General features: G+C 44.8%; 1 protein-coding gene across 1 annotated transcript in view; it reads left to right on the top strand.

The window, feature by feature from the left end:
• Positions 1-19,032, top strand: part of LOC147707491 (CD109 antigen-like) — an 871,995-nt gene that overhangs the window by 315,648 nt on the left and 537,315 nt on the right. The window contains exon 12 of the mRNA XM_086926508.1: positions 2,977-3,078. Coding sequence (XP_086782634.1) covers positions 2,977-3,078 — 102 coding nt within the window. The remainder of the gene's footprint in view (positions 1-2,976; positions 3,079-19,032) is intronic.

Below are 19,032 nucleotides of genomic sequence, written 5' to 3'. Positions count from 1 at the left end.
ATAAATGCCAATACATACAGATTTGGATATATTGGAGTGGTATTAGGTAGATTGCGGTTGAGTGGAGTAGAATGGAGTGGGGTAGATTGGGGTATATTGAAGGGAGTAGGGTAGATTGAGGCGGAGTGGAGCAGATCTGGGTAGATTGGAGTCAGTGGAGTGTGGTCGATTGGGGTATTTTGGAGTGGAGTGTGATAGATTGGGGTAGATTAGAGTGGAGCGTAGTGTGGTAGAGTAGAGTGGAGTGTGGTAGATTGGGGAATTATGGAGTGGGGAAGAGTGGGATAGATTGGGGTAGATTAGAGTGGGGGAGATTAGACTGGAGTGGGGTAAATTTGAGTAAAGTGGGTAGACTGGAGTGTGGTGAGGTAGAGTGGGGTAGAGTGGAGTGGAGTAGAATGGAGTGGGGTAGATTGGAGTGGAGTGGGGTAGATTGGGGTAGATTGGAGGGAGTGGGTAGAGTAAATTGGGGTGTAGTGCGGTGGTGTAGATTGGGAGGGGTGAGGTAGATTGGGGTAGACTGGTATGAGTGTAGTGGGGTAGGTTCGGGTGGAGTAGGGTACAGGGGAATGGGGTAGACTTTACTGGCGTGGGGTAGATTGAAGTAGATAGGAATGAGTGGAGAGGAGTAGATTGGAGTGGGGTAGATGGGGTGGAATGGAGATTGTCGTTAGTAGATTGGGGTGGATTGGAGTGGGGTACATTGGAGTGGAGTTGGGTAGATTAGAGTAAAGTGGGGTAGACTGGAGTGTTGTAAAGTGGGGTAGATTGGGGTGGAGTGGGGTAGATTGGAGTGACGAGGTGTAGATTAGAGTGGGGTAGATTGGGGTAGAGTGGAGTGGATTGTGGTACCTTTGGGCAGTTTGACTTAGATTGGAATGGAGTGGGATGGGATGGAATGGAGTGGGGTAGATTGTAGTGGAGTGGGATAGATGGGGTATAGTGTAGTTTGGTGGATTGGAGTGGAGGGGGTGGGTAGATTATAGATTGGAATGGGGTAGATTGGAGTGGGATCTGGTACACTGGAGTAGGGTAGATTGGAGTTGGGTAGAATGGAGTGGAATGGGGTAGATTGTTTGAAGTGGAGTGGGATAGTTTGGGGTAGATTGGGATGGACTGGATGGGAGTGAGGTAGATGGGCCTAGATTGGATTGGAGCAGATTGAAGTGATGTGGGGTGAACTGGGGGTAGAGCGGAGTGGTGTAGATTGGAGTGGGGTCAGATAAATTGGGGTACAGTGGAGTGTGGAAGATTAGAGTGGAGTAGATATGAGTTGAATGGGTCAGATTGGAGTGGAATGGGATAGACTGGGGTAGATTGGAGTGAAGTGGGGAAGATTGGGGTAGATTTGATTGAGTGGCGTGGGGTAGATTGGAGTGGAATAGGTTAGATTTTGGTGGATAGGGGCGTGGGTAGATTAGAGTGGAGTGGGTAGATTAGAGTGGAGTGGGTAGATTAGAGTGAAGTGAGGTAGATTGAAGTGGGGTGGATTGGAATGGGGTGGATTGGAGTGGGGTGGATTGGATTGGAGTGGGGTGGATTGGATTGGAGTGGGGTGGATTGGATTGGAGTGGGGTGGATTGGGGTGGATTGGAGTGGGGTAGAATGCAGTGGAGTAGATATGAGTGGCGTGGGGTAGATTGCAAAGGAATAGGTTAGATTTTGGTGGAGAGTGAAGTGGGTAGATTAGAGTGGAGAGGGATAGATTTTAGTGAGGTCGATTGAAGTGGATTGGAGTGGGGTAGATTGGAGTGATGTAAATTGGGGTGGATTGGAGAGTAGTGGGGAAGATTGGGGTGGAGTGGGGTAGATTTGGGTAGAGCAGAGTGGATTGGGGTATAATGTAGTGGAGTGGGGTACATTGTTGTCGAGTGGGATAGATTGGAGTGGAGAGTAGCTGTGGCAGTTAGGCTACATCTCTTGCACCTAAGTGGATATAAATATAGGATGCCTCAAAGCGCTTTTGATGGAATACATATCAGAATAAGGATTTAGGCACAGGCTTTAATAGTTGCATTTGCGGTGCTGCACAAAACTGGAGCACTTTAAACTGACACATACTTTGTATGCACAGAGAAGAGTAGGGAAACCATTTAAGACTGAGGACATAGGTTTTAAGGATAAATGGATTAACTGTGGCTCTGCCAAGAAGTGAGGCACTTTATAAAGTCACTATTCAGTACCATTTGTTTGGTGCTATACAAGGAAGTGCTGCAGTGCAAAACTAAGGCAACAGCAAACAAAGCTTTCGACCGGAAGTTAAAGGCAAGCCAAAAGAGTAGCATAAAAGTGGAAATGATGGACAGAAAAAATAAAAAAACACCCTGAATCACACAGCGAGCAGCGGAAGGACACTAATCAAATCAAACCAATTAGTACTTGGTCCATGAGGCATATGGTGGCCCATTACGAGACAACAAAAACGAATGCCAATCAAGCCAGCAAATGGTAAGTAATGGGCAGGTTCCTAGCCCTTTACTGTATACCATATCCCTCACAGCAACAGTGCATGTACGATGTTCAGCAAGACCTACAAAGTAGTTACCTGTTGTTATCCAGGGAAGGATGCAAGCCACCCTTCAAGAGGTGATGATAAAGAGATGACAATAAAGACATCCAATGTTAAGCAATGGGTGGGCTCTAAGCCCACTGTAAGATTTTGGTAAGATCACAATAGGTATTGTTCAAGCAGACATCTTGCGCTGTCTGATAGGCTCAACCTAAAAATGTAATCATTTCCATTTCTAAAAGTCATGACTTGTTGATTTATGTTTTATGTCTGTCATGAACATGTTTTGGCCTCCATTGGTTTGTGCAGAAACAGGAGGCCCTAGGATTACTCTCAAGACATTTGGACACGATATATTAAGCACCCATCCTCATAACAATAATATTGCATGCTTACTTTAAATATTGAATTTAATACTTTGATGAGGTGTCAAGCTGCGTTTTAATTCCATTGTCATTACATTTCAGGCCAGTTTCCTGGGCACTGTTCAACATCTACATATCGAGCATGTATTTTCCTCCCCTAGTAGGGCTTATATTCAGATTGCAAAGCAAGCACAGGAGCTTAAGGTAATGATTTTTCTACATTCCATGTACCAGTATTGTATTTAAATGAGTCATTTTTTCATGATCTGCAATGTGCCTTGGAAACTTTCTTTATAAAAAAAGTCCCATCGCTCCACCCCCTCCACCTGTGGGCTAATCCTTTTTTCTTTTCTTCTTTTAATACAACACAATATGTGAAAAATAATGAGAATTCCAGGCTAAACTTAAGAAAGCTTCAGCACATCTAAAACCTTAAAACTGTTGTGAATAGTAGCCTATATCTGGTTTAAGCATTCCATTAACATGTGACCATGTTGGTGACCGATAGAGAGTCAGTCACAAAACCTTGAGCTACCTGAATATAAATAAATCAAACTCTTGCGTACCAGTGTGTGTATGTGAAAGTCACCTATCACACATGATAGATGAACTAACTATAACAAGGGAATTTAAATGGTTTTGTATGAGCGAAATGTCCAGCTAACTATAATGCCCCTGAAACCTATGTTTATTTCAGTGAATGTATATACATATGTCTGTGTGTGTGTGTGTGTGTATATACGTGCATACATACATACACACATACATAATACCTACTGGCGTTCACCAGTAGATAGTTATAGTTAGGGCCTAGTTTCCATAGGAAAAGTGTTTTTTTGACTTGCTTATAACTTTGGCGCCGTTTGATGGATCTTCACAAAAAAAATGTGCCCCACTTTGTCTAGTGCATGGAAAGTTTCTGGGTGATCTGTTAAAGCAGTGGCCAAGAAAAGGGGGGCCAAAAAGAGTGTGTGTCCAATGTTAATTCCCATAGAGATTTTAGACACAAAACGGCACCCTGAATCCCTGAGCAGAATTACACCAAATTTGGCAGAAAGCTAGATCTTGGTCCAGAAAGAGCCCTTTTTCTGTTTTAGTGTTAATCCATTCAGTACTTTCTGAGATAATAATGGAAAAAGAATTATAGATATCTAGAGGTGAAAATCCATTGTGACGATTCACGAATTCATGCACCAACAGCAATGCCATGATTGGCCTATCACAACCTGAGTAGAAAGTTGTTGCCACCATTTTAGAGATTGGGGAACTGTCCCAGGTTGCAAACATTTAGCTTTAATGTAGTAGAAGGGGTCATGGTGGAGGCACTGTATTTTTTTTCAGGTGCAAGGTTTTGCAAACCTGCTGTGATGCTAAGTGGGGCCCCATGTACCATCACAGCAGATTCTGTGAATTCTTTTGAAAAATACACTCTCTCATACACCTACTCACAAACCCACTCAGATACTCTTACACCCTCTCACTGACCTGTTCAGACACTCATATACCCACTCAAAGTCCCACTCTGACAATCTTACACCCACTCACTGACCCACTCATCTACTCACACACCAGGTCATAGACCCACTCAGACACTATCATAGCCACTTATAGACCCACTCAGACACTGTCATACCAACTCACACACCAACTCAGACACTCATATACCCACTCACACATCCACTCTGACAATCTGTCAACCACTCACAGACCCACTCAGACACTCACATACCCATAGGTAGACTCACTTAGACCCTCTCACACCTTCTCACAGACCTATTGAGAAACTCTCACACCCACTCACAGACCCACTCAGGCAGTCTCACATCCACTCACTGACCCATACAAACACTCACACACACACACACACACACACTGACACTATCACACCCACTCACAGACCCACTGAGACACACACACACACTCAGACATTTACGCATCCACTCACAGACCCACTCATGCACCCACTCAGACACTCACGCACCCATACACTCCCACTCAGACAATTGTACACCTATAACGTCCCTGAAACCAGTGTTTTTTTAGTGAATTTTTAAGGTTTTTTTAAATGGTAATTTTTAAGTATGCCTACATAGGTAGGACATGTGCAGAAAGAGGAAGAACGGCACAGAAAGAGGCAAGAGAAGTACAGAAAGAGGCAAGAGATGTGCAGAAAGAAGAAAGGTGCAGAAAGAAGCAAGAGCAATGCAGAAAGAGGAAACAGAGGTCCTGAAAGAGGAGGAAAGGGTCAGAAAGAAGCAAGAGATGTGCAGAAAGAACCAACAGAGGTGGAGAAAGAGGCCTAGTTTGACTGTACCTTACAACAGACTACCCTAATCACTAAACCTTCTCCGGGGATGTCTTAAAAATCACTTTTCTCTTGAAGTTTCCATATTAATCGTCTGCTCAGAATGTTAGGCCTATCAAATATAAAACCGCAATCCTAATCATATAACTGTTGTAAGTCTGACCAAGTTTGTGAAGGTATGCATGCGTGTCTATGCTTTTACCTAGTGACATGTTAAATGAAAATAAAGATACAAACACTTAAATACCTGCGTTTCAAACAGCATACTCTGTAAATTTGTATAAAAAAAGGTGTATGCATTTCTTTCTGCTGACAATACAGGGCACATGGTTATTCAATGGTATATTTGAGAGGCTCTATAATACAGATATACATAAGACATGTCTGCTTGTGCAACCGAATGGCAGAGTAGAACTGAAAAGACTTAACCACCTTTAGGAGAAGTTAGCCACTTTTTAAGCTACCATCTTCAGATGCATAACACATGTAAGAATACATATACAAGTAGACATGTACCTCAGTCACCAGAGCATGCAGACATTTAAACTTGACAGCTTGCACTTCCCATTTGAGTACAGAAAGAGGCGAGCGAAGTTCAGAAAGAAGCAAGAGAGGTGCAGAAGGAGGGAACGGGGTCCGGACAGAGGCAAAAGAGGATGCAGAGATTTACAAAGAGGTGCAGAAAAAACCAAGAGCAGTGCAGAAAGAACCAACAGAGGTGTAAAAGAGGCAAGAGGGATGCAGAAAGGGGTAAGAGAGGTGCACAAAGAGGCAAGAGAGGGACAGAAAGAAGCAGAAGGAGTACAGAAAGAAGATAGAAAAGTGTCGAAAGAAGCAACAGAGGTGCCAAAAGAGGCCCAAAGGGTGCAGAAAGAGGTAGGAGAAGTGCAGAAAGAAGCAAAATAAGAACAGAAAGAGGCAATAGCTTTGCAGAAAGAGGGAAGAATGATGTAGAAAGAGGCCAGAGGATTGTACAAAGAGGGAAGAGGGGTATACAAAGAGGTAAGAGGGGTACAGAAAGAAGCTCGTGAGGTACAAAAAGAGGCAAGAGAGATAGAGAAAGAGATAAAAGAGGTATAGACACAGGCAAGAGAAGTGCAGAAAGAGGCAAGAGAATAGATGAAAGAAGCAAAGAGGTGCAGAAAGAGTCAAGTGAGGTGCAGAAAGTGGCAAGAGAAGTGCAGAAAGAAGGAAGACGATTGCAGAAAGAGAGCATGGGTGCAGAAAGAAGCAGGACAGGTGCAGAAGAAGCATGAGAAGTGCAGAATGAAGCAACAGGAGTGTAGAAAGAGGCAAGAGAAGTGCAGAAAGAAGCAACAGGTGCAGAAGGAGGCAAGCAAATTGCAGAAAGAAGCAACAGGTGCAGAAACAGGCAAAAGAGGTACAGAAACAGGGAACAGGAGTGCAGACGGACGCAAGAAAGGTGCAGAAAGAGGTACGAGGGGTATAGAAAGAGGGAACAGAGTTGCAGAAAGAAGCAATAGCAGTGAAGAACCAAGCAAAAGGGGTACAGAAAGTAGTAAGTAGTAGTAGTAGTAAGCAGTTTTATAAAGCGCATGGTTACCCGGAGGCATTCCAGCGCTGCACTAGAGTCCGGCTCAAGGGGGAGAATGGAAGACAAAAGGTCACTTGGGGAAAAGGAAGCTTTTCAAGAACTTCCGGAAATACAGATGACAGGGTTCCATGCGCAATTTAGAAGGAAGGGAGTTCCACAGTGACGCCACATTAACCGAAAAACGGCTGCCTCCTGTGCGTGCCTTCTTGAATCTTGGCACTCTTGCAAGGCACTCGTTGTCAGAGCGCAGGGGCCTACTAGCCTTGTAGGGTGTAACTAGACTCTTCATGATAGCGGGTCCCTTACCTTGAAGCAGTTTATGAACGATACATAAAGATTTAAACGTAATCCCTTCACGGATGGGGAGCCAATGAAGCGATTTAAGTGCAGGTTTTGCTGACGTCCTAACTGAAGTACCCGTTAATAGCCAAGCTGCGGCATTTTGTGTCTTTTGAAGTTTATTGATGGTGGCTTCAGGGGCCCCCAAAAAGATGGCATTACTGTAGTCCAGTCTGGACAAACCTAGTCCTTGCACTAACCGCTTCCTAGAATGCTGGGGAAGGAGAGGAAGAACTTTACGAGCAGACCGTAGAAGGCCACTGTTTTTTTTGCTTGTGTTTTAAGCGAGAGGTCCTGTTCCAACCAGACCCTTAAGCTTTTAATATCTTTTTTTGGGCTGGGGGAATCCCCTAGGCAAGCAGGCCAGATGGTAGTAGGTATAAAAGTGCCCTTATGATCTAGTACCATGATTTTGGTTTTTGACCCATTCAATTTGAGAGAGGAATCACACATCCAGGCATGTATTTTCATCAAGCAAGAATGAAAGTTGTCCGGGCATTGATGAAGTTGGGAGAGTGAGACGACCAATTGAGTGTCGTCTGCGTAGCTTACAATTTTAAACCCAAACGGGACAACCACATCCTCCAGGGGGTCCATGTACACATTAAACAATGTGGGGCTTAAAGAAGAGCCCTGAGGCACGCCACATTGGAGGGGGATTGAGGCAGATCGTGAGCTGCCTTCCCAGACCTGAAAAGTGCAGTTGTTCAGGTAAGATGTTAGCCAAGCCAGGGCGGAGCCCCTTACACCCACCTCAGCCAGGCGCTGAATCAGGACACAGTGATTAACCGTGTCAAAGGGCTGCACTCAGATCCAGGAGGATCACTGCCCCTGATCTCCCTGAGTCCAAGATGCACCATGCCTCCTCGATGACAAAGAGGAGGGCCGTATCTGTGCCCTGGCCTGGGCGGAATCCGGTTTGAGAGCTCCGCAAACGTTTGTTTGACTCCAGAAAGTGGGAAAGTTGGAAATTTACCAATCTTTCCGTGATCTCACTAAATCCTGGGAGTAGTGAGATCGGTCTAAAATTTGCCATCTCCAATGGGTCAAGATGTGGTTTCTTTGGGAGGGCCTTTACAATGGCCCCTTTCCAACTGGGCGGAACAATGCCCTGGGAAAGTGAGGTGTTAATGAGCACAGTTGCTGGAGTAGCAATGGTAGTGGCGATCTGTTTAAGAAACCGCATAGGGACCGGGTCACTAGGGGAGCCGCTTTTCATGGCTGCTAGGTCTTTACGGAATTCCTCACCTGAGACTGGATTAAAAGCGTTAAGCTGAGGGCCAACGGCAGGGAGCAGGCTGTCGGCGTTAGCATGGCTGACCAATTGAGGCAGGGTAATTGAGATATTTTTGATTTTTAAGTCAAAATAGTTTGCTAATTCATCGCACTTGGCTCCTGACAAATCTTGAGACAATGGGGGATCAGGGACCTTCTGAAGTTCTTTAATAATCTGAAAGGATTCTCTGGTGGAATTAGAGGAATTTTTGATTCTTTCGTCGAAGAACATTGACTTGGCATCTCTAAGGGCGATTTTGTATGATCTAATAGCAGCACGGTATATATCTTTATTTGTATTGCTCCAGTCTTTCCTCCAAGTACGCTCGAGCTTCTTACAGTCTTTTCTTAGGATTCTGAGCTCAGGAGTATACCAGGGGGCAGAGCCTACTCTCCCAGTCTTTTTCCCCAGTCTTTTTTTTGGTAGGATTAGGTCTTATGAGCTCGTGAGCCAATTATTTAAGTTAGTGTCAGCAATCACGGGGTTCGGATCATGGGGAGGGATGGAGTGTTCGAGTAGGTGAGTCCAGTTCTCAACGGAGAGCTTAGACCAAGCCCTTTCCAAAGTATAAATCCTAGGGGTTTGTGATATTTCAAACTCACCCTGCCAGGAGAAAGGGATCAAGAAATGGTCTGACCAGGGGAGGGGGAAGGGGGAGCTAGCCTGAAGTGACCGAATATTGGTGAAAACCGGGTCAAGAAGGTGGCCTTTGTTATGTGTAGCGCCCGTATTAACTAGTAACATCTCGTATGATCTAAGATCGAGTTGGAGGTCCTCCGCCACTGCGTCTAGGGGGTCATTAAAATGAAGATTAAGATCCCCAAGGATGGTAAAATTGGTGGAGGATGATGCCAGGACAGTAACTGTTTCTAAGAGGGAGTTAACAAAGTGGCTAGAGTTCCCAGGGGGGTGGTACACTAAAAGGCCTGTAAAAGAGAATGTAGGAGATAGTTGGAAAGAAAAATGGCAGCTTTCAGACTCTGAAATGCCACCATCCTTCACTCTACAAACGAAGTGATCTTTGTAAAGTATGGCCAGTCCACCCCCTCTACCAGAAGGACTAGTCTGAGAGTGAATTAAAAACCCCGGGGGGAGAGCCCGGACAATGTCAGCCTCTGAGTTGGCGGTTAGCCATGTTTCCGTAAGGAATAATATATCTAATTTGTGGTCCTGTAGCATAAAATTAATCTCCAGAGAGTGCTTGGGGAGGGACCTACAATTAAAAAGGGCCATGTGCAAATCCGTGGGGGCTGGAGAGTCAGGATTAAATCCCCGTAAATAGGAGCTACAGAGACTATAGTGAGTATAAGTGTTTTCCTGCTTATGCACATAATGGCAGAGCGTATTTTTAGGGGGTCTCAATAGAAGAAGATCCTTCCGTGTGTAACGGATATAGCCGTTAGAAAAAGTGGACGTAGGTTCTGGCCCGAGGCCCGGCTGGGCACCGACTGGCACAGACTGGCTTGCCTCTGGCGCGCCATTGGTGCGCCCGCTGCGCCCGCCCGCTGCGCGGATGGGGAATGCCGTTCATTTTATAGTGCAAGGCCCCAAATCTGCCATGGCACTAGAACGCTGTCCTCCTCACCCAAGATGGCGCCCCCTGCCTGTGCCTGGGGGTGAGAGGATAGTCAATCAAACAAGCCCTAAATCGGCTCAGAGAAGACTACAGAGGTCCCACGGGGGAAAGCAAGCAAACAGGATGTAATGTGGCAGGTAAGAATGGGGCAGTTGTGCTGAGATGGACAAATAGGTGGTATTAAAAAACTGCGATATTAAAAGAAATTGAAGCACAAATTCGGAATGAAGTGTCCTAACTCCTGGCTTCCGCCTCAGGAGCGTGAAATCTAGCGAGTTACCTATCTGCTCCCTGCGTCCAATTTATAGAGCAAGGCCCCAAATCGGCCCTGGCACTAGAACGCTGTCCTCCTCACCCAAGATGGCGCCCGCTGTCTGTGCCTGGGGGGTGAGGGGATCGTCAATCAAACAAGCCCTAAATTGGCTCAGAGAAGACTACAGAGGTCCCACGGGGGGAAAGCAAGCAAACAGGATGTAATGTGGCAGGTAAGAATGGGGCAGTTGTGCTGAGATGGACAAATAGGTGGTATTAAAAAACGGCGATATTAAAAGAAATTGAAGCACAAATTCGGAATGAAGTGTCCTAACTCCCGACTTCTGCCTCAGGAGCGTGATATCTAGCGAAAGAGGCAAGAGAACTGCAGAAAAGGGCAAGAGAACTGCAGAACAGTAAAGAGTTACAGAATTAGGCAGGAGAGGTACACAAAGAGGCAAGAGGGGTACAGAAAGAGGCAAGAGGGCAACAGAAAGAAGCAAAAGAAGTAAAGAAAGAAGAAACAGAGGTACTGAAAGAGGCAAGAATGTTGCAGAAAGAAGCAAGTGAGGTGCAGAAAGAGGCAAGAAATGTGCCGAAACAGGCAAGAGAAGTGTAAAAAGAGGCAAGAGAGGTGCAGAAGGAGGAAAGAGAACTGCAGAAAAAAGCAAGAGAGTAGCAGAAACAGGCAAAGGGGGTACAGAAAAAGGGAACAGCTGGGCAGACTGAGACGAGAGAAGTGCAGAAAGAGGGAAGAGGGGTGCAGAAAGAGGGAAGAGTGATGCAGAAAGAGGCAAGAGGGGCAGAAAGAAGGAAGAGAAGTGTAGAAAGAGGCCACAGGGGCGCAGAAAGAGGCAAGAGAAGTACAGAAAGAAGCAACAGAGGTGCAGAAAGAGGCAAGTGAAGTATAGAAAGAGGCAAGAGACTTGCAGAAACCGGCAGAAGAGGTGCAGAAAGCGGCAAGAGAGTTGCAGAAAGGGGGAAGAAGGGTGCATAAAGAGGCAAGAGGGGTACAGGAACAAGCAGGAAAGGTGCAGAAAGAGGCTAAAGAGATTAATCTATTTGGTCATTATGATCAGATTCTATGTTGAAATAAACATTGCAAGTTAAAAATAAAGTTAATATACAAGTACTATGCTGTCTTTTACTACTAAACAGGCAGTCACAGGCGCAGTTACCTTGCAGACAACAGGGTCCTGATTTGAATGGTGCTTTAGGTGCAGTAGCAGCAGGACCAAAAGCTTTAAGAGCCCCACTAAACACCTAATATTGCTATGTTTTATGACTAAACAGGCAGTCACAAGTGCAGGGTCATGATTTGAATGGTGCTGCAGGTGCAGTGGCACCGGGTCAAACGTTATCAGAGCTCCTCTAAATACCAAATATTACTGTATTTAACTACTAAATAAGCAGTCACTAGTGCGGTTACCTTGCAAGCACTAGAGACATGATTTTAATGGTGCAGCAAGCGCAGTAACACAGGGGGCCCAATCTCTATGCACCCCTCTAAACACCAAATATTGCAATATTTTACAACTGAACAGGCAATCGCAAGTGCAGTTACCTTACAGGCAATAGGGTCATGATTTGAATGTGTAGTAGGTGCAGTGGCACCAGGGCCAAAAATTGTTATAACTCATCTCAACACCAAAAATTGCTATAATTTACTACTAAACAAGCAGTCACAAATGCAGTTACCTTACAGGCAATAGGGTCATGATTTGAATGGTTCATCAGGTACAAGGGCACTAGGCCCAAAAGTTGTTGGAACTCCTCTAAACACACAATATTACTCTTACACCAATTAATTCTATTATCTCCCTCTTTCACTTCATTTTTCGAAAACTCGCTATTAATTACCAGCACTGTGGTATAAATTAAATGAAGTGTTATAATGTTGAGAACGTAAATTGGCGGTCAACATAATTTTAGCAGCCATATTGATTGATTCTTGAACAAATAAATCAGAAATACCACGTCTAGTGCTCCACTTCCGCTCTTGTACCTCAATATCATCGCTCTGTGTGCTCAATAGGCTATTATATAAAGTCCCAATCCAGACAGGTTTATTCAAAATTTCAAGAAGATCATTAGTGCCTAAAGATACTATATTTGGATGTTTAAAGATAAAGTCCCGGAGCTGTAAATGTTTGAATAAATCATGCTGAGGAACCGCATATTTTGTTTTTAAATCTTCAAATGTAGCCAGAGTGCCAGCATCAAACATACTGCCTAAACAAACAATGCCCTTACCCGCCCATGTCCGCATCTTGCTGTCCCTAAATATAGGAGGGAGTAGTTCTATTGAGTCACAGGTGGTATAAAAATTAATATGTTTAAGAGAAATAATTTTACGTACCCACAGCCAGCCTTTGAATGCTGTTAATATAACCTTGAACCTAGTTCTTTTGTAATAACTTGGTTCAAGAAAACGCGACAGCATTTGTCGAGATTGGCTACCCAATAGCATTGAATAAATATTAGGGCTTTCAAATGTCGGAGGTTCCACCCCAGTCACCATAATTTTAATATTCTGGAGAAGGCAAGCTAAATAGTAAAAAGCAAAATTTGGAACACCCCATCCACCTCTTAAAGGCCGGAGTGTCATAAATTTAGACGCCCGACGAGGAGATTTCGAACCCCATAAAAATCGATCAGCAATAGATTGCAACTTCGTCAATTGTACTCGTGGCAGCTCCAGCGGCACAGTACGAAAATAATAAAGTACCTTAGGCAAGATAGACATCTTTAAAACATTGCGTCGCCCCACTAGTGATAAATGAAGACATTCGAACTTTTCCAGCTGATGTTTAACTGATTGTAATATATCAGTGCAATTAACCGTAACTAACTCTTGGAGGGACAACCTAATTTTGATACCTAGATATTTAGCCTCCTGGGTAACACGTGCATCGTTAAGGCATAGCCCGGCTGTACATTCTACTTGGGTTTTAGTAATGTTCAGTTTATACCCAGACACTCTACCAAATTCTTGTGTTATATTTTCAATTTCCGATAAGACCTGTTCAGGATCAGATGTAATAACCGCAATGTCGTCAGCATAGGCTAACACACGTACATAGCTATCACCCACAACCATTGATTGTATACGCTGAGAGGCCGCTAGCATCTGCAGCAGTGGCTCAATATAAATAGCAAACAATAATGGCGAGCATGGGCATCCCTGCCGCGTACCACGAGTAATATTGACGAATGATGACTCCTGCCCCATCAGCAGATCTTAGCCCTTGGTCGTTTATACATAGTTTGTAGAGCAGATTGAAATTGGGGTCCAAACCCCATTTTACCCATAATAGCCCATATAAATGCCCACGCCACACGGTCAAATGCTTTTTCAGCGTCTAAAAACACAAAACCAACATTTTTATGAAGCGCAGATGCATAATCCAAAACAGCAATCACACAATGTAGGTGATTAACTGTGCTTCTGCCTGGAAGAAAACCATGCTGATGATGAGACACCAATGATGGTACTGCTTGGATTAGACGGCCAGCAAGAATTTTGGAATAAATCTTAGCACCGACATTAATTAAAGAAATGGGTCTGTAAGACCCCGGAAGACCCCGGAAGATATAGGGGCTTATCTTTGTTTTTGAAGACCACTATACTCGCATCATCCCACGATGGAGGGGGGTTGCCAGTTTGAGCAGCGATCAACGTAGCCAGCATATCGTCTTTAATAATAGAAAATAACAAGCGATATAGCTCGAGAGGCAATTTTTCCGGACCGGCAGCTTTCCCAAGCGCAAGGTGCTTAAGTGCCATCTCGAGCTCTAACATCGTTATTGGTGTTTCTAACTCCTCTCTAATAGTAGACTCCACTGTAAATAGATCAAATCTAGCCACAAACTGTTCAATCTGATCATGAGGAAGATGTTCTTGGGTATACAACTCAGTATAATACGGTTGAAAAACCTGCAGTATACCATCCATCGACTCAACCAAGTCCCCCTGATGGTTCTCTAAGGCCTCTATAGTGTCTGTCGCCCACGAAGTCTTTGGGCTAGGCACCTTCCAACAGCCTCACCATACTCCTATCTCTCTGCTCGATGAGCTTGATATTGGCATGCTATATCACGACTCCAGGCACCATTAATCCTTGCCTTAAGACCTACATCCTTAGTCTGTGTCAGCTCACTATCACGATGTGCTCCAATATCCAAAATAAGTTGCTGTTCTTCATTTTTTAAATCAACCAACAATTTATCCATTTCAGTTTTCTGTTGCCGCTGTTGAAACCATCCATAACTACAAGTTTCACCCCGCAGCCCCGCCTTAAAGCTGTCCCATACCATCTCCTGGGATGCTGTACCTCTATTACAGTCAAGAAATTGCTGAGCCCAAACTTGAACATGGTGTACATATTCTTCATCAAGTAGTAATTTCTTATTAAATGAAATTGATCGCTGTACCCGCTGTATCTTAAAAGGAGGCAAGTCTAGAACGACAGGGCCATGATCTGATGTGATTTGTGGCATTACCTGCATACGAGCACCACTCATGAAAGACCTAGGTAGAAAAATATAATCTAGGCGAACCAGTTTTTCATGCGAAGAAGAAAGAAACGTATACCCAGGTTCACCTGGGTTAGCCGCTGACCAACCATCCACTAAACCATGCTGGAGCAATAATTGCTGAAATGCTCTAAAAACATGCGGCTTACGGCCAGCGTAGCTAGTAAACTGCGAATCCCAAGTAAAAGACTCCCCATGTATGTTAAAATCACCCAATAATAATAAGGGGGTACCCCACAATGCCAGTTCAACATTCAGAAATTCACGAGTCTGAGTTTCGTCCAAGTTCGAGCCATATACCGAACATATTGTAACAGTAACCCCCCAATGATACACTCCACAATTGCCCAACGCCCTAAACTATCAGCTTTAGTATTGCCCGTAGTGGCTATCGTTTGCCGTCCCAGAATAGCAACCCCACGATTTATAGTAGTCTGCCGTGATGCAACAAATAATGTATAGCCCAATTCACTTAATATCCTCCGATTCCCCCATGGCACATGGGTTTCCTGAAGGCATATAATATCAGGGTTAATTAATCGCACTTCCCGCATCACGCGTTTAAGTTTAACAGTATTGTTCAATCCACACACATTAAACGAACATATGCGTAAACTATTACTAACCATTCACCCTAAGCTGAGCTTTGAGTTGACAAAAGCCCTTAATATATAACATAAAGAATAAGCTTGCTCCAACAGTCTTACAACGTAGGCTTTAATGGAATCTTGGTTTATCGCCCCCCTGGCCCAAGAGCAGGATTTGGGCTGAAATTGATGCAGGTTCTGGAACCCTATTTTGGCCGACAAAATCTGACCATTCTAGGTGATTTCAATTTCCACCTAGAGCTATTGGAGGCTCACGACACTATTTCCCTGGTAGAAATAATGTCTGCCTGCGGACTCACCCAACTGGTGAACGGTCCCACCCACAGAGCGGGGCACACGCTCGATGGCATCTTTTCTAACAACCCTAGGCTGACAGTTGCCAACCCCTTCCATCTCTCTTGGTCGGACCATCTGGCCGTTCCCTTCAATATGATGTATCCTACACGGGGCTTTATTAGAAGGGCCTCGAGCACCATGGAAGTGCGAAGGAACCTCAAAAAGATCAGGGAAGACTCCTTCCATCCATGGACATCCAGTCTGTCCATTCCTCGGGAGGCAGATACCCCCACAGCGGTCTCTATATTTGAAAACACCATTGCGGAGGCCTTAGAGGAGCTGGCTCCTGCAAGGTCTTGTTATTCTGCTAGGAAAAGACCTTCAGCTCCCTGGTTCTCTGAACAGCTCCGGCTTCGGAGACAGGAAGTAAGAAGGCAGGAACGCTTATGGCATTCTAGCTGGGCCCCTAAGGATAGAGAAGCCCATAGGGTCCTGCTTAAAAATTACAAATTGGAAGTTATTAAGACCAAGCAGGAATATTTCACGGCACTCACTTCCTCACTTTCATCTCCTAGAGAACTCTTTAGGATTGTTGATTTCCTTACGGCCCTTCAGACACCGGATCCTGTGGTTGCCTCTCAGGACCTGTGTAACAAGATAGCTGCCTTCTTTCAGTCAAAGATCGCCGACATCTATGCTGCTCTAGAGGTCCAAAAATCCCTGACCGCCGTTCCCTTGCTGCCTGCTCTTCCTGAGCCCGGTGTTGTTGAATCTTCTCAACATCAGGATCTGACTTCCTTTCCTCCTCTTTCCTGTCAGGATCTTGATATCCTGCTTGACAAAACCAAATCTGGCTCTCCGTTGGATGTCTGCCCGCTAAAGATCCTCAAGCAGTGCAGAGAATCTCTCCTTCCTCCTTTGGTTGACATCATGAACAGGGCGATGAAGGAAGGCATTTTTCCCCAGCAGTGGAAGAATGCTGTAGTAAAACCTTTGCTTAAAAAGCCTTCTCTGGACCCCGGGGTGTTAAAAAACTTTCGCCCCATCTCACTGCTCCCGGCTCCCGCAAAGATGCTCGAAGCCCATCTGAATAAACATCTGGCTGCATTTGTGGAGAGCTCGGGCTGTTTGGATCTCTCCCAGCATGGTTTCAGGAGGGAACATAGCACCGAGTCCGCCCTCACCATAGTGCTGGATACTATCCGCACTAGAGTTGACGAGGGTCAGACCTCCCTCCTGATCCTTCTAGATCTCACAGCGGCCTTCGATACCCTGTCTCCCGTGGTGTTAACATCTCGCCTGAGGGAGATCGGGGTCCGCGGGCCTGCTCTGGGACTCCTTTCCTCTTTCCTCGACCATAGAGAACAAAGGATAATGCTGGGATCGTTTCTATCTCCATCCCTGTCTGTGCAATGTGGGGTCCCTCAAGGGTCAGCGCTTAGTCCTACCCTTTTTAATATCTATGTGACCCCCCTTGCCAGACTCATTAGATCTTTTGGGATGGAGGTAGTTTCCTACGCGGACGACACTCAGATCCTAGTCTCTCTCTCCCAGCCAGCTACGTCAACTGCCGCCAATTTTAGATCTTGCATGGAGGCAGTTGGCCAGTGGATGATCCACAACTCACTAAAACTGAATGGGGAGAAGACGGAGGTGATGGTCTTTGGAGGAAAGGAAACGATCTGGTCGGCGGAGTGGTGGCCGAACTCGCTAGGCTTATGTCCTGAGCCCACCTCGTCAGCAAAAAACTTGGGAGTTATGATCGACCCCACCCTTAGTATGTGCCAACAGGTCAACAGGACTGTTTCGACCTGCTGGGGGATTATCCACATTCTAAGGAAAATTAGGCACTTTTTGTCACCCCAGGCAAGAAAGCAACTTGCTGTCGCTCTCTTGGGCTCGCGACTGGATTATTGCAACGCGCTGTATGCAGGACTGAACAAGAGTCATCTACAGCGCTTGCAGGTGGTCCAGAACGCGGCAGCGAGATTTGCTCTTGACCTACCGAAACGTGCCTCTGCCACCGAAGCCCGAAAACAACTTCACTGGCTCCCCGTTGAGTACCGGATCCTTTTCAAATCCATGTGCCTGGTGTATAAAGCCTTAGCTAAATCCAGCCCTACAGGCATGGGATCCATTCTTTCTCAGCATAACCCCAGTAGGAATCTTCGCTCCAGTCACAAACTTCTTCTTTCTGTACCTCGTGTCAGAAAAGCAAGATGGGGAGGTAAGGCCTTTTCCTTCCTGGCACCTAAATGGTGGAATGCCCTCCCTTTGGAAGTAAGATCCCGCCCCTCTCTCCAAACTTTTAGATCCACGCTAAAGACTCACCTTTTTACACGTGCATACCCGTAGTGGTGCTCTGCTAATTTTGTTGATTGGTTTTGATAGGCGCCTTGATACCTTCGGGTTTAGTCTGCGCGTTATAAGTTGCATAATAATATGCTTTGAACTGGTGTTTTTCCCTTTAAACCCTTGACACCCTTACCCCGAAAGCTACCCCCCCCTACACCCTGTGAGCCCTCCCCAGGAACCCTCCCCCATCCCACACATCCCCACCCAAGTTGCCCTCCCAAACAACTAAGGCAATAGGGCCAATTTATACCGCACAGCGGTTAAGATGATGAAGTGGGGTAATATCCATAATGGGAAATGCTATAGGTGTCAAGCTGATAACGCGGACATTCAGCATATATTTTTTGACTGTATTGTATTGAAATCTTTTTTGGTATCTATTGCACAATTTCTGTCAAATATTTCCAACTTTGAAGCGCTGATATCCAGAGAGATGAGGATTTTTGGAGTATGTAAAGATATGGATACTCAGCCATTGTATTATTCAAATTAATATTTTTTTTTTATGGCTATGTCAGTTGCCCGCTTATGTATTGCCTCTATGTGATTGAAGCCCAAAGCACCCTCATATGAGATGTGGCGGGCAAAGTTCTATAATTGGTTTTATTTAGAATATAATTTGTATGGTCTTAAATCCATGAGAAAAAAGTAATTTGGGATTAAAATCTGGCAGCCTATGATTGATCATTTGGGAAGCCTAGAATAGCTGTTCGATTTATTGTACATATATTTTTGGTTTGTTTTTTGACATATAAGCTTGCTCATATTGTTACTTACTGTATCCTTAAACATGCTAGCCAATGGATTGATTTTTATAAGTGATTGTATTTGTTCTGTCTATGCTCTGAACTGAGTGACAATAAAAATATTTTTTTTTTAAATGAATTACCCGCACTGTACCACTTGTAACAGCTCAATATTTTGCCTTTTTGTACATAAACAATTTGTAACACTTTAACAAACTTTCTGTAACATATACTATACAACTACTCAGCAAGCTACAACTTGCAGCAAAAAAACTGCTTAATAATAATCACAGAGGCGAAACCTAATGTGTTTACCAATGCTTGTACTTTGATG

The sequence above is a fragment of the Lissotriton vulgaris genome, chromosome 6, assembly GCF_964263255.1.
Source record: "Lissotriton vulgaris chromosome 6, aLisVul1.2, whole genome shotgun sequence".
Classification (NCBI taxonomy): domain Eukaryota; kingdom Metazoa; phylum Chordata; class Amphibia; order Caudata; family Salamandridae; genus Lissotriton; species Lissotriton vulgaris.
Note: the sequence above shows the minus strand (reverse complement) of the source record. Positions and strands in the feature narration are given on the sequence as shown.